Source organism: Chaetodon auriga, chromosome 11, assembly GCF_051107435.1.
Source record: "Chaetodon auriga isolate fChaAug3 chromosome 11, fChaAug3.hap1, whole genome shotgun sequence".
In the NCBI taxonomy this organism is placed as follows: Eukaryota; Metazoa; Chordata; class Actinopteri; order Chaetodontiformes; family Chaetodontidae; genus Chaetodon; species Chaetodon auriga.
In genome coordinates this window covers 24,338,646-24,352,875 of record NC_135084.1, presented here as the reverse complement: position 1 = coordinate 24,352,875, position 14,230 = coordinate 24,338,646, and the positions used below count along the sequence as shown (strand labels likewise).

At 44.2% G+C, this 14,230-nt stretch overlaps 1 protein-coding gene across 2 annotated transcripts; it reads left to right on the top strand.

Annotated features, from left to right (window-relative positions):
- Positions 1–8,809: 8,809 nt before the first annotated feature.
- vsx1 (visual system homeobox 1 homolog, chx10-like) lies at positions 8,810–13,863 on the top strand. Of its 2 annotated transcripts, none has more exons than XM_076743229.1 (5): positions 8,810–9,290; positions 9,954–10,029; positions 10,602–10,725; positions 11,434–11,614; positions 12,456–13,863. In XM_076743229.1, the coding sequence occupies exons 1-5, from the start codon at positions 8,858–8,860 to the stop codon at positions 12,758–12,760; spliced, it is 1,119 nt and encodes a 372-aa protein (XP_076599344.1). In that variant the 5' UTR covers positions 8,810–8,857; the 3' UTR covers positions 12,761–13,863. The 2 variants fall into 2 exon arrangements, with proteins under 2 accessions (XP_076599344.1, XP_076599343.1); XM_076743228.1 differs by having other exon boundaries at positions 11,434–11,629.
- Positions 13,864–14,230: the final 367 nt, after the last annotated feature.

Sequence of the window (14,230 nt, the reverse complement as noted above, 5' to 3'; positions counted from 1 at the left end):
ATTCTCTCCTCAATTCTCCTCCAATCTGTTCTTAGCCTCGTTTGTGCTAATCCTGACGCACACACACATGCACGCACGCACACACACACACACATTTCTCTTATCAAACACACACACACACACACACACACACACACACACACACACACACACACACACACACACACACGTTGGGTTTTCATCACTTTTGAGCACATAGACTTACATTCATTTCCTGGAGACTTAGCACAACCATAACCGCTCACCTAACCCTAACCCAAGTCTTTACCCTAAAATTAAATGATTCACATAATGGGGACCTTTTTGTCCCCACAGCGTGAGGAATACGTGTCCACACACACACACACGCAGAGGCACGCACGCACACACAGAAAACATATAAAGAGATTCAAGTATGTTTGAAAGTTTTTGTAAAATGCAGAATCCAGAGGTCCAGCAGCCTGATCCAAACCTGAACCAGTTACCTCTGGGATGGCTAACCATAACCCAAGACCCCGCCCACAGAGGGTCGCACCTGGAGACACACTGAAAGACACAATTCAGGGGGAAACAGACTTCAAGCTAGTCATGTGACTCTCACCGTGCAGGTGGTAGTGGTGCCCTGACAGGCTTTAGGCTGACATACTAGTTTTCTCTTGGAAAGTGTCTTTCACACGCTGAGGGGCTTTCAGCAGCAGCTCTGTGCTGTCAGGGGATTTTGGCGTGGTGGTCACAGCTTCATCACATGACGCACACTGACCCAAAAACATTTTCTCCACCTGTGCAAAAAAGAGCATCACAAACAAAACTGAAAAAAATCACATAGAATTCAGAAAATCTGCAAAATCCGTGTCAATAATTTAATCTCGCTCATGAGTGCAGCGAGCCAACAGGAAGTCAGCCATCTTTGAATCCAGTTCTCACGCTTTGGCATTTCCTCCTTTGTACACCTGTGTGCTCACCTGTCTGTCCTTTACACGGGTATAACAAGTGAGGAAGACACCTGACTGATGAAGGTCTGGAGGTTGTTCTTGGTGTTCAGTCCTGGAATTCCCTCCTCCCTCTGACTTGATGGTTTCTGACTAATCATCACAGTGAGGCAGCTGGGGGGGGGGGGGCGGGGGGGGGGGGGGGAGGAGGGAGTGAAAGAAAAAAGAGTGACAGATGGAGGAGAGAGGGACGGAGAGAGATGGAAAGGATGAGATGGAGGACGGGGGGAGGACGGGTGGAGTGGAAGTGACAGACAGCAGCAGCTAACTGACCAGAGAGGAGGTTAATTAGACAGACAGAGAGACAGACAGACAGACAGACAGACAGACAGAGAGAGAGACAGACAGACAGACAGACAGACAGACAGACAGAGACAGACAGACAGACAGACAGAGAGACAGAGAGACAGACAGACAGACAGAGAGAGAGACAGAGAGAGAGACAGACAGACAGACGGACGGACGGACAGACAGAGAGAGACAGACAGACAGACAGACAGAGAGACGGACAGACAGACGGACAGACAGACAGACAGAGAGACAGAGAGACAGACAGACAGACAGAGAGACGGACAGACAGACAGACAGACGGACAGAAGGACAGACGGACAGACAGAGACGGACAGACAGAGACAGACAGACAGATAGAGAGACAGACAGACAAAGACAGACAGACAGACAGACAGAAACTGTTCCGATTGTCGAACTCGTGATCACAGTAAATTAACCTGAACCATTAGATTTCACACGCTACGTATTAAAACTGCTGGAGTAACGAGTTCATCTGAGACTCGTGTTCTTCTTATAGATCTTCTTGAAGCATATCAACATGTATTATATGTTATATGTTTATTGTTAATATTGTAACTGCTGCTGATTGGCATGGGTTACCACGATGACGCATCTCCATGGAGGCTCTCAGAAAGCGGCGTGCGCGTCACTTCCACGCCGACCAGCACGTTTGAGCAGATCCATGCTATTTTTTACATATACAAACATATGTTGAACGATAGAACACATATTGAGTGTGTAGTGCATCGTATGAGATCCCAGGACCCCGGCCTGAGACGCCTGATAGCCCCTCAGGGGTCTGTGACCCCGTCCTGAGACCCCTGAGTACCTCCATACACACTCCTGCATTATATTAACACAAACTTCCTCTGTTTTCAACAAGTTCCTGTCGTCTCCTCGACACACCGTCAAATCTCTGTGAGCGGCAGCTGAAGCGTCAGGATTAGGGTCGGGGGGGAGGGGGGGTCTCAGGGTCAGGGTCAAAGGTCGAAGGTATCAGCTCGGGAAAGTGTCTCCATGTGCAGTGAGACAGTGAAACTGTGGACTGATGGGAAAGCAAAGCGCGGAGTTCAGCAAACATTTTGAACTTGAAATGTTTGTGCTTTTCTTCGATTGGCTCGTCACAGGAAACAGGAAGTCACTAATAAAGTTCATTAAGACAACAAAGCGACCCCTGTCCAACATGTCATCGTCCATTTGGGTCGAGCTTTAAATTAGCATAATGCATCTAGCTTATTGAGCAAAGCGGCACGCGTTGGCATCATGTGTTGCAGGTGGCGTGACGCCTGATGCCTCGGCGGCGTTCGGCTAAAGAAACGGTCCAGACACACCGAGTCTCCATACAGTATTAAATTTTTTAATCATTAGCCATTAGCGCTAATGGCACCAGACAGACTGTAGCTTTCCCTGGATGCTGTTGTTTGTCTGGCTTGGCCTCATGCACTTTAAGGGCTGAGATTACAGAATGTAAATGAGGGTGTGTGTGTGTGTGTGTGTGTGTGTGTGTGTGTGTGTGTGTGTGTGTGTCAGGGGGGCTCAGACCTCATATAAGAGTATATGGTCCAGACTTCCAGACACAGACTCCAGTCTAATTTAAAACTGTAATCCCGGCCCAGGAGTTGTTTACAGCACTGAATTAGGTTAATCTATCCCAGCTATTTGCATAAATGTGCATTTATGAATAATTAGTGGGCCACAGAGGGCTGTAGGTGGGGACCGGTGGGGGTCGGGGGGTTTGGACGCGTGGCCAGACTATTGTTGCCGTTGCCGGTGGTAAACAATAGAGCAGCAACAACAATGAACAACAAAAGCCGCGGGGAGCTGCGGCCGTCTGCCGGCTGAATTACTGCTATCGCTTACAGCCGGCCGGAGCTGCCGCACGCACCGGCAACATGTCGTTAATTTGATTACAGCTGCTGCTTTAATTGGTCTCATTAACACTGTGCACAGTCAGTTTAACACACTCAGCAGCTGGAAACGTTAGAGCCTCCTGTGAGGAGCAAAACGACAGTTTCAGCTCAGGAACAGCAAAGTTTATACGCAGAAATCAAAGCCGATTATTTTCTAAAGCGAGAAAATCAATGAAAATCTGATTTTCACAGGAAACCAGTGAATCCTTCTGGTCCTTTAAACTGGTTTTACTGGTGACCTCAGGCCTCTGGTCTCCGGTCTCAGGTCTCAGGCCTCTGGTCTCTGGTCTCTGGTTTCAGGCCTCTGGTCTCAGGCCTCTGGTCTCAGGTCTCTGGTCTCAGGCCTCAGGTCTCTGGTCTCTGGTCTCTGGTCTCCGGTCTCTGATCTCTGGTCTCCGGTCTCAGGCCTCTGGTCTCAGGTCTCAGGCCTCTGGTCTCTGGTTTCTGGTCTCTGGTCTCTGGTCTCTGGTCTCAGGCCTCTGGTCTCTGGTCTCTGGTTTCAGGCCTCTGGTCTCAGGCCTCTGGTCTCAGGTCTCTGGTCTCAGGCCTCAGGTCTCTGGTCTCTGGTCTCTGGTCTCCGGTCTCCGGTCTCAGGTCTCTGGTCTCTGGTCTCTGATCTCTGGTCTCAGGTCTCAGGTCTCTGGTCTCAGGCCTCTGGTCTTTGGTCTCTGGTCTCAGGCCTCTGGTCTCTGGTCTCTGGTCTCTGGTCTCAGGCCTCTGGTCTCTGGTCTCTGATCTCTGGTCTCAGGCCTCAGGTCTCTGGTCTCTGGTCTCTGGTCTCTGGTCTCTGGTCTCAGATCTCAGGCCTCTGGTCTCTGGTCTCTGGTCTCAGGCCTCTGGTCTCTGGTCTCTGGTCTCTGGTCTCAGATCTCAGGCCTCTGGTCTCTGTTCTCAGGCCTCTGGTCTCTGGTCTCTGGTCTCAGGTCTCAGGCCTCTGGTCTCTGGTCTCTGGTCTCTGGTCTCTGGTCTGGTCTCAGGCCTCAGGTCTCTGGTCTCTGGTCTCTGGTCTCTGGTCTCTGGTCTCAGATCTCAGGCCTCTGGTCTCAGGTCTCAGGCCTCTGGTCTCTGGTCTCTGGTCTCAGGTCTCAGGCCTCTGGTCTCTGGTCTCTGGTCTCTGGTCTCTGGTCTGGTCTCAGGCCTCAGGTCTCTGGTCTCTGGTCTCTGGTCTCTGGTCTCTGGTCTCAGGCCTCTGGTCTCTGGTCTCTGGTCTCTGGTCTCTGGTCTCTGGTCTGGTCTCAGGTCTGGAGGTGAAAGCTCTTCATGTTTTGAATCTACGGTCAGCTCAGAGTGACTCCAACAGCCTGTTTCCTCTCCTCAGCACCAACAGTCACACGGGCTCATGAATGGATCAGCGACAGAGCAGAAGCTGGTGGTCTTTATGTGAAACGCCTCACCGAAACAAAGCAGCTCTCAGGGGAAACCCGCCTCCTCCTTTCAGCGACGATCCGTCCACGCCAACAAAATCAATGAACCCATCTCTGGATTCAGTCAGCGGCCGCAGAGGGCGCGAAGAGGAGCAGGTAGTCATCATCACCAAATGAAACATGTCCAGGAAGGGAGTTTGAAAAGACCTCACATGTAAATCTGGAGATACAAAAAAAAAACAAAGAGCAGAAACGGATCGGATCATCACGTGAAGACCGATGAAATTAACAGAAATAAAGCTTTCAAAATAAAGGTCTTAATGATAATAATGCAGTTTCGGATCAAAGAGATCAACAGAGACAGGAAGTCATTCTACTTCCTCTCTGTCACCTTCAGGTGAGCTCTGCTGCCACTGACCTGCCCCGCCCCCTGCACACCTGGCTGTATCCGTTCACTCTGATTCTCCGTCAGCTTGTCACTTACTCTCACCTGCCTCACCTGCTCTGTCTCTGACCGCCTGTACCCTCACCTGTCAGGTGTTTGAGTCTGTGGGTCTAAACCTGCTGCAGACTGGACCGGGCCACAGTGTCAGCAGGTGTGACGGTTTCATCCCGGACTTGATGCATGTTGTCACTGTGTGAATCTGATGCACAGCAACCTGAGGACCTCCAACATGGCCGCCGCAGAGGACCGGCGGGGTTACATCACCTGACTGAGCTCTGCTGTACATTTAGTGACTCAACGGATGTCAGCGAGTCAATCGGTGAGCTTTAAACCTGATCTCTGATTAGTGATGATTACAGTCCTTCAACACGCAACGCTCAGCCCCTGCACACAGACGGCAGGCAAATTAATTACAAAAGGCAGAAATAAAACAATAAAGACATGAAGGATGAAGATAAAACTCTGGACGAGGATAAAAAGCTCAGAGGAGCCACAAGAATAAAAGACCTTAATCTGAAGATTATTCAAACCCACATAATCAATCAATCTCCTTCTTCATATAATGGTAATCCACATTGTTTTAAAAATGAACATAAGTTTCTGTGGAGCATGCACACACACACACACACACACACACACACACACACACACACACACACACAGAGTTTAATCCAACCTCAGCACCTTCTTTTCAGCTTACACGAGTCAAACTGATGTTCTGATTTTGTGAAAACCTTTATAATCTGAAGCTGCGTCACTGTTTTTTACGACTGCAGATAAAACTGCAGAAGAAGAATGGGTGAAGCTGGTGTGTGTGTGTGTGTGTGTGTGTGTGTGTGTGTGTGTGTGTGTGTGTGTTTCAGCAGTATAACAGATGAAATGAAAACAGAAGGCTCAAATAAGAGCTGTAATACATCAATCAGACCTTAAAGAGCCTCTTTAAGAACTCTTACTTTACTTTTTAAAGTAACTGGTTACATTAAAGGATTACTGCCATTAAAGGAACTTGTTACGGTGCAGCGTTACCTGCTGAGCGAAGGGTTCAGAGCAGTTGCTTTCTGAAACCTCCTCTGTGATTGGTGCATGTCGGTGCTGCTGTCCGGACGACCTGCAGCCTGCTGGACTCAATTTGTCTTGTTCATGAGAAAAGGATCATGTGTGATCAAGATGGTGATTTGTGTTTCACTCTGTCCTGATGGTGACAAGCAGGAAGCCAACAAAACGTTTCCTGTAAAAACCGGAAGACGAGTGCGAGCCAGCAGCTGGTCTGGAGTCAGCGTGGAGCCGTTTGCAGTGTTTTCCTGGAGGTGGACAAACTGAACATGTTTCAGCTGCAGCAGATCAACACTAACTCCCTCCAGCTTGTTCCATCACTGAGACTGTCAAAGATCTTCATCAGCCTGACCCTCACCAGCCTCATCTTCATCAGCCTGACCCTCACCAGCCTCATCTTCATCAGCCTGACCCTCACCAGCCTCATCTTCATCAGCCTGACCCTCACCAGCATCATCTTCATCAGCCTGACCCTCACCAGCCTCATCTTCATCAGCCTCATCTTCATCAGCCTCACCTTCACCAGCATCACCTTCATCAGCCTGATCGCTCTGATTGTTCCTCCAGTCAGTCTACAAGTCTTATCACAGTATCTGTAATTTTCTTTTTTCTTCTTCGTCTTCTTCTTCTTCTTATTCACTTCAGTCCTTTGAGGACGTAATGTCTTCTTTTCTTTGTTTTGAGCTCTGAGAATATTCCAATAAGATTGTTTACTGAATAATAATAAAAAATAATTTCCAGTGAAGAAAACTGACTTCTTCTCTATTTCCTCCCTTTCTCTTTTTTAAAACAAGCTCATTGAAATTTAAGACAAAAAAATCTTTTTTTTGTTCACTTGTTTGAAGAAAATGTGTCATTTCTGAAATACATTAAATAAACACCCACATGTAATGGCATACTGCACACGCATGCACACACACACACGCGCACACACACAGGCTTCATAATAAAGCACACACACTCTGCAGACAGACGGTCAGTTATCGTCGAGCTGAACAGAAAACGAAGCTCCTCATGATGAAAGTCAGTTTGTAAAATTAGGGCCAAGTTAGTGTTTAATCCCTGGGGATTGACTGCAGGCTGGCAGGCAGAGAGTGTGTGTGTGTGTGTGTGTGTGTGTGTGTGTGTGTGTGTGTGTGTGTAAGAAGGTAAAAATGGTCAACTGGTTTTAAAAAGCAATTAGAGGAATCTGCTTATCAGAGATAATTAAAGCAAATTTCAGGCTGTTTTTCAACTCTTTAATCTCTCTCTGTTTTTATTTCCTTTTTATTGTGAATCCAAACGTGACGTCAGCGTTTCACTGAGAGTCCAAATCAAATGCAAAGGAGATTAAAGATTACAGCTAGGAATCATTTAAATGGACCTAAAATGAGACGCCATTAATGTTATTAACACGAGTCTTTCTTTATGTTTTGAATGTCAAATTAAGGCAAATGAGTTTAAAGAGCTGCTTCATCGACATTTAGACAAAAAGACAAACAGAGCATCGTTAAAAATCAAATGGGATTATTAAATAAAAGGAATAATGATTTTCTTTGAGTGTGAAGAACATTTCACTGCAGCTTCTGCTACATCAGCAGAGTTTATATTATATTATATTATATTATATTATATTGACACGAGTCTAAATATTATTTTACTTCACTGTATTTATTTGCTACCTTGGTTACTTTATAGATAATTAATGCTGTTTATTCAACAAATAAAATATGACATATTTTTAGACATTGAGATAAAATTTATTTATTGATCCTGGGGGAGAAATTTAAAAGATTAAGTCGTTAAAATGAGCTCCACCTTTTCCAGCTGCAACATGAAGTGATGAACACATGAATGCACAATAATTATAATTATTGATGCAATTATTATATTGTAAATTATTCTGAATAATGAATACTTTTACTATTTTTTTCTTTTTTTTTTAACTTTAAATATGTTTTGAAGCTTCTGTAATATTTTGAATGCAGGACAGAGTATTTCTACTCGTTGGTATTACTGCTTGTACTGAAGTAGCAGATTTCTTCCACTGCTGATATTTGCTGATATGTTGTATTTTTTAAAAATAAAAATCGGCATTAATGTGGCCACATGTTTCCCTTCCAGCCTGTGAAGGTTTCAGCTCTAATTAACTGTTTTATTCCTGTTTGTTGGGTATAACTGAGCACCTGCTGCAGCCTGCTGAAAGATAAAACATTTAAATGTCTTCTCATCACTAAAACGTAAAAAATGAGAAATCTGTGTTTATAGCTGATAAAATCCAGACTATTTAATGTTTTTATTCTATTATAATTTCCCTCTTTTCCTCATTATTGTGTGAAATGTCGTCTGTTTATTCTGCAGGTGGCAGTAAACTTTAAACCTGTTCTATGTTAAATTAAATTAAATTCTCGGCTGATGATGGAAATGACAGAAAGTGTCCTGATCGGTGCAGAATGTAAACACCTGTCGGATATTTTCCTCTTTCTGATAAATGAACGCTGGCCCGGATGCTCGTCTGTCACTGATGGAGAGCTGAATGAAAGGTAAAGTGATGTGGAGCCGCTGTCTCTCCTCCTCTGATCAAACACAAACAACAGAAATTAAAAACTCTCCTCTTCTGTCCGATGGCAGAAAATCCTGATCGGATTGAAGGAAAATTGGTGGCAATTAATCCTCCGGGATTGAGAAGAGGAAACTCCCCGCTGCAGCTCTCACTTCTGATTGGATGCTGCTGTGATCCCCGGAGCCCGGGGCCACATAAAGAGAGCCCGCCACCCGGACCGTCCCGGTCTGCCCATCATCCTCATCATCATCCTCACTGGAGAAGGATCAGAGTTCAGCTTCCTGATGAGCAGTATGACGGCTCGGGACGAAGTGGGTGACGAGAAGCCCAAAGTGAAGATGTTATCTCCGGGTTTTGGGATCGATAAATCCCGGTTGCACGGCTCCGGGTTCCGGTCCAAAGGCTTTGCCATCACCGACCTGCTGGGCCTTGAGTCCGACCTGCAGGCTCGACAGCAGCCCGGCGGGCCCCCGGGTTCGGGCCTGTCGGTGGCGGGCTCCGGGCCCGGGGCGGAGCCGCAGGGAGGCGGCGGCGGACTCGGCGGGTTCTCCTTCCCGGGAGGGTCGCTGCCGCTGGGCCTCGGCTTCCTGTGCAGTCTGGCGGCGCAGCAGCCCGCCGGAGCGCCCTGCTTCCTGCCGGGACACCTGCCGCTGCTGCAGGCCCGGGCCGACAGCCACTACCTGCAGAACCTGGAGGCCCAGAGGGACGCGTACTCCGGTAGGCCTCGGCTCGGCTCGGCTCGGCTCGAGTTTTTCTAACTGAGTGTTTTAACGTGGAGCTGTGACCTGAAACAGGATGTTTGTCACTTGGGGCTAACTCTGGTTTTTACACAGCCAATTAAAAGCTGATTTCACTTTTTATTAGTATTATTTTTTTTCCATAAAGTGCGATTTGTCTCTGTGTTTCTGTAAAAAAAGGTTTAAGCTCGGCTCGGTTCGGCTCGGCTTTCTAAAACCTTTATCTAGATTTTTTCGTTTTTCCTTTAAATACAGTTTTTGCGTTGTTTGGTTCTGATTTTTAAAAAGTGGATTTCAGTTCGGCTCGGCTCGGGTTTCACTGTCACGATCGTTTTTGTAAAACTGAAGCTTTCAGCTTCTTAAAATCCACGTTTTGCCGCTTCAATTAAAAAACAAAAACTCCTGAAATGATTTAAATAATAATAATATCAGCGTCCATCAATCAGGAGGAAACATGAAATAAAGACTCAGCAGGTGTTTAGTTACTTTTGCTTAATTGGCGACAAACATCCAATCATGTTCTCTCTTTTTTTGCGCGTGAAGCCTCCTTAATGGACAGTTATTATCAGATGAATAAATGATGAAACATTGACAGCTGATCAGTTTGAGGAGTTTGTTGATGATCGATCTGTTTGCTCTGCAGATGAAGAGTGTCTGTCTGACCGCAACGACTCCAAAAACTCCGCCAACTCTCAGAAGAGGAAGAAGAGGAGACACAGGTGAGGAAGACTTTCTGCTGCTGTAAATAAAATCCACACAAATGTAACGTGTGCAACAAAACGTGTTGATTCAACATTCTTAAATTCAGAAAAACACTACACATCAATTATTATTGATGGATTATTTTCCAGAGATGATTGATGTCGTCAGAATAAATTAATTCTCGCTTTTAATTGGGACTGAAATGATTCTTTTTTTTTTTTTTAGCTTTTTCTAATCAGACTGGTTTTTAAAATGTTTGTAATGAAAATGCAGCAACATACATTTAAATGTAATGAGAAACACATTAAGAGTGATTTCTGCTCATTTAAAAACAATGCAGCAAAACAATGGATCATTTAAAAAGTACAGAAGGAAATCAGTTTTTTAAATAAAGATTTGTTATAAATGAAAAAAAAAAATCATTTCGTTACTGAAGCTTGAGGGAATAAATGAGTCCATTTTAAAGCAGCTATTTGACATTCAGACAGTAAGAAAAGTTTGATGACAGAAGCCTCCAGAGAAATAAAATCTGCTGAAAGCAGCATGTTACTGTGTGCAAGCAGCTGATGGAGCTGTTCTCCGCCTGCAGGACGGTGTTCACCTCCCACCAGCTGGAGGAGCTGGAGAAAGCTTTCCATGAAGCTCACTACCCCGACGTCTACGCCCGAGAGATGCTGGCCATGAAGACGGAGCTGCCCGAAGACAGAATACAGGTGAGACATCATCAATACGCAGCTGATCAGATCCAGACTGACACTGATCGATCCCTGATCAGCCGGAGACTCACAGATCAGACGCTTCATGACAAACGTCCAGACGTTTGGCTTCATGTTGATGCAGATTTTCATTTTCTAAAAGGTCAAATGAAGCTCAAGGGAAACATTAAATATGAAATATTTTCTGTTATTAATTATAACAGAGATGATCTTTGTAAGTGAGGGAAGAAAATCCTGTCACATTATTGTTTCTATGAAAATAAATATCAAATAATTGATCCCGTCAACTCTGTCTAAAAACTACATTCATGTGTCACAATGCGGTTCCCATTGTGAGGCTCAGGGCCCTCCAGTGGGTCACAAGGGACATTTGAGGGGTCGTAAGAACAAAAGAAAAAATCTGATCAAATACAAAAAGAATCTTAACGTCCAGTCACTTGATTTTTCTGGAGCTTTCAGCCAAATCTCACAGTCTTCATGAGCAGCTGAAGTTTTTTATCTGAGAAATATTCCTGATATTTCTGACTTTTCCCTGTCAAATGTTGCATAGTTTGACTTTTTCTACTGACTTAAATTGTTCAAATGAGCAATCTATGAAGTCTTTGGTGCAACCGATCACAAAAAAAAAAAAAAAAAAAAAAGTAACTGCAATAGTTTGTTGTATTTTTCCAGGTCTGGTTTTGAATGTTTTTGTTTTTTTTCCAGGTCTGGTTCCAGAACCGGCGGGCAAAGTGGCGAAAACGTGAGAAGTGTTGGGGTCGCAGCAGTGTCATGGCGGAGTACGGTCTGTACGGGGCGATGGTGCGACACTCCATCCCGCTGCCAGAGTCCATCCTCAACTCCGCCAAGAACGGCATGATGGGATCCTGCGCCCCCTGGCTGCTCGGTGAGCCGCATGCACGTCAGTGCCACGCACACGCACCACACCATGCATCAATACAGAGTTTCTACACACTCAACGCCACTTCAACTCACTTCATTTCATTACATTACCAAGAGTTTGTTTCATATTCAGCTAAAGTTTGGACCTTTAGCTTTCGTTAAAGTAAAATGATTTGGAGCAACGTCACAGACGTCAGTATTGGTCTACAAGTTGTGATGTTAAAAAAATGACACTGAGTTAAAAAAAACTCTGATTAACTCAACATGTAACCAAGAAGGTCCACATGTAGACTTCACCTGATAACACAGGTGTGGGTCTCGAACAGAGCCCCTCCATCAGTTAAATCATGCACATGTCAAATAGTTTATGATCCCATGTATGTACATATGATATATGTTCTGTATAAATTGTATGTAACTCTGAGGTGTCAGTTGCATTTCAGTCATTAGGATGTGACCAATGAGTCGAACTGCAGCAGCTCTGTACTGTGAATGAAGTCATGTATAGTTGGTGGTTTTAACTGAGACTTCAGTGTTGATAGAGATATAGTGTCAGAAATGAAAATGTGTTTATGTTCAGACATGGAACTACATCCAGTTTCACTCTTACACTGTTAAGTTATGCTACCATGTGATGCTACATGGACTTCCTGTTTACACAGCTTTGATTGGACAGAGCCGAGGATGTTTCCCAGCCACAGATATACTAATGTCCTTACTAGCTGAGACTTTTTTAACCTGGTTAAATTTGAAACAGAGCATTTGATCTCATTTGAAGCAGAGTAAAAATCTGTCTGAACCCTGCAGACTGAACTGAATTTGTCTCTCTGTCTCTGTCCTCACAGGGATGCACAAGAAGTCCTTAGAAATGTCCAAAAAGTGTTCCAGCCCTCAGGAGTCAGACTCAACTCGCTGTGACTCCTTCTGCGACGCTGCAGAGCGACGGGCCAGTGGCGAGGCGCGGGAGGCGACACGCGACGTGGAGCATGAGGAGGAGGAGCTGCTGGAGATGGAGGAGGAGGACATGGAGGAGGAGGTGGCCATCGACCTGTCCAGCTCCTCCAAGCAGCAGCAGGAGGCTGGAAGCTCGATAAAGTCTGCCTCCTCGCCACGGCGGCAGAGCGGCGGCGAATCAGACGAACACAGCTGAAGGTTGGAGGACGAATCAGACACATGAGGCGGCAGTGGACATTTGATTGGCTCTTCTTTCAGGGATCACACGGACAGCCAATGAGTGAACAGCCATTCTGTTGTTTGTTATCACACAAAGCTTTAAGGGAAATATCTACATGTATCATATAGGCCACTGCTATTTTAACATTTGCATTATACTAACATGCGATAGTATGATAAATATACGCCAGTTTCACTGTTTGTGTTCTAGCATGAGATAGCACCACCCCAAAACACAAAAAATTCTTAATGTGCTGGTATGCTAAGGTATATCTGTATGCTAAATAGTAAATGGTTACTATTTTACAACACACATTAACTGTTAAATTAAAATATAATAATAAAACACTAGCTGTTCACATGCTAATAAGTGTAAGCATGCTAAATTATTAGCCTGTGGGTAAGATTTTTTCATGCTAACAAACATTAGCTGGTAATCAAAGGTGCAATATTCAAGTGCTGGTATATTGGTGGGTAATATGCTAACAAGTGTTTACTGGAAATGTAATAAAAAATATTAGCATATGTATTAGCAAGCTAACAGTCATTAGGAAATGTAGACTGATGAAACCAGTGAAGTTTAGGGACAAAAATACTGTTATGACGACTTTTTCAGTCACTTGTTCAGGGATTTTCAACAATGAAGCAAAAGCTTCTTATCATGTTAAATATCAGCTGAAAAATTCGAAAGTCTCCCAAGATGCTAACATGCTAACGCAACGCTACCGCTGCAATAGCCAGGTCAACCTGGAGGAGTCGAGTCTTTTCTAAAACACCTGTGAAATGTTTGAGGAGGATGTAAATAATTATGTCTCTGTTGGTCTTTATCATTGTATTGTACTGAGAGTATGAGTTTTATCCTTGTTTTTTGAAAATAAGAGACTATTTAATGTTTTATTCCTGTTTGTCTTGTGTGTTTTATAGTTTGACTGTCAGTCAAGCACTGATCAGCCTGACTGAAGCTCTGTGAATGAATGTACTTTAAATGTAATATTTCTAAGAGTCTGTTTATTCTGATCATATGTATGTACAGCAGCAGGCTGAGCAGACTGGTGAATTAAAAACAAAGTATTTTTGGAATCACTGGAACTTTTATTTTAATCATTTAACACAACATAAACATTGTTGATATTTTCATTTCATAAACATATTAAACAGAATGAACACTAACGGGACTAATCAAACTTCATTATACATGTCACAGCTCCATGTCACCGAAATGTTTTTTTTTTTTTTAAGGAAATTTCAGAAAGAAAAACAGTTATGATGTTAGTGATTAAAAACATCTGTAAGCATGTTTACTTGGGTAAAATACATCTCAAGTTTCCACTGATAACAGTAAAATGTCTTGTAATATTGTAAGTTCAAGAACTTCTATGAATTGATTAATCAAAATTATTTTAAGACAGGAAAAAAGTTATGATTGCTATCCTTCATTTAATATTAA

Coding starts and splice junctions, on each gene's coding strand:
- vsx1 (XM_076743228.1), top strand. CDS start 8,858: ATGAGCAGTATGACGGCTCGGGACGAAGTGGGTGACGAGAAGCCCAAA. Junction 10,030..10,601: donor AGGAAGAAGAGGAGACACAG/GTGAGGAAGACT, acceptor CTCCGCCTGCAG/GACGGTGTTCACCTCCCACC. Junction 11,630..12,455: donor GCTCGGTGAGCCGCATGCAC/GTCAGTGCCACG, acceptor CTGTCCTCACAG/GGATGCACAAGAAGTCCTTA.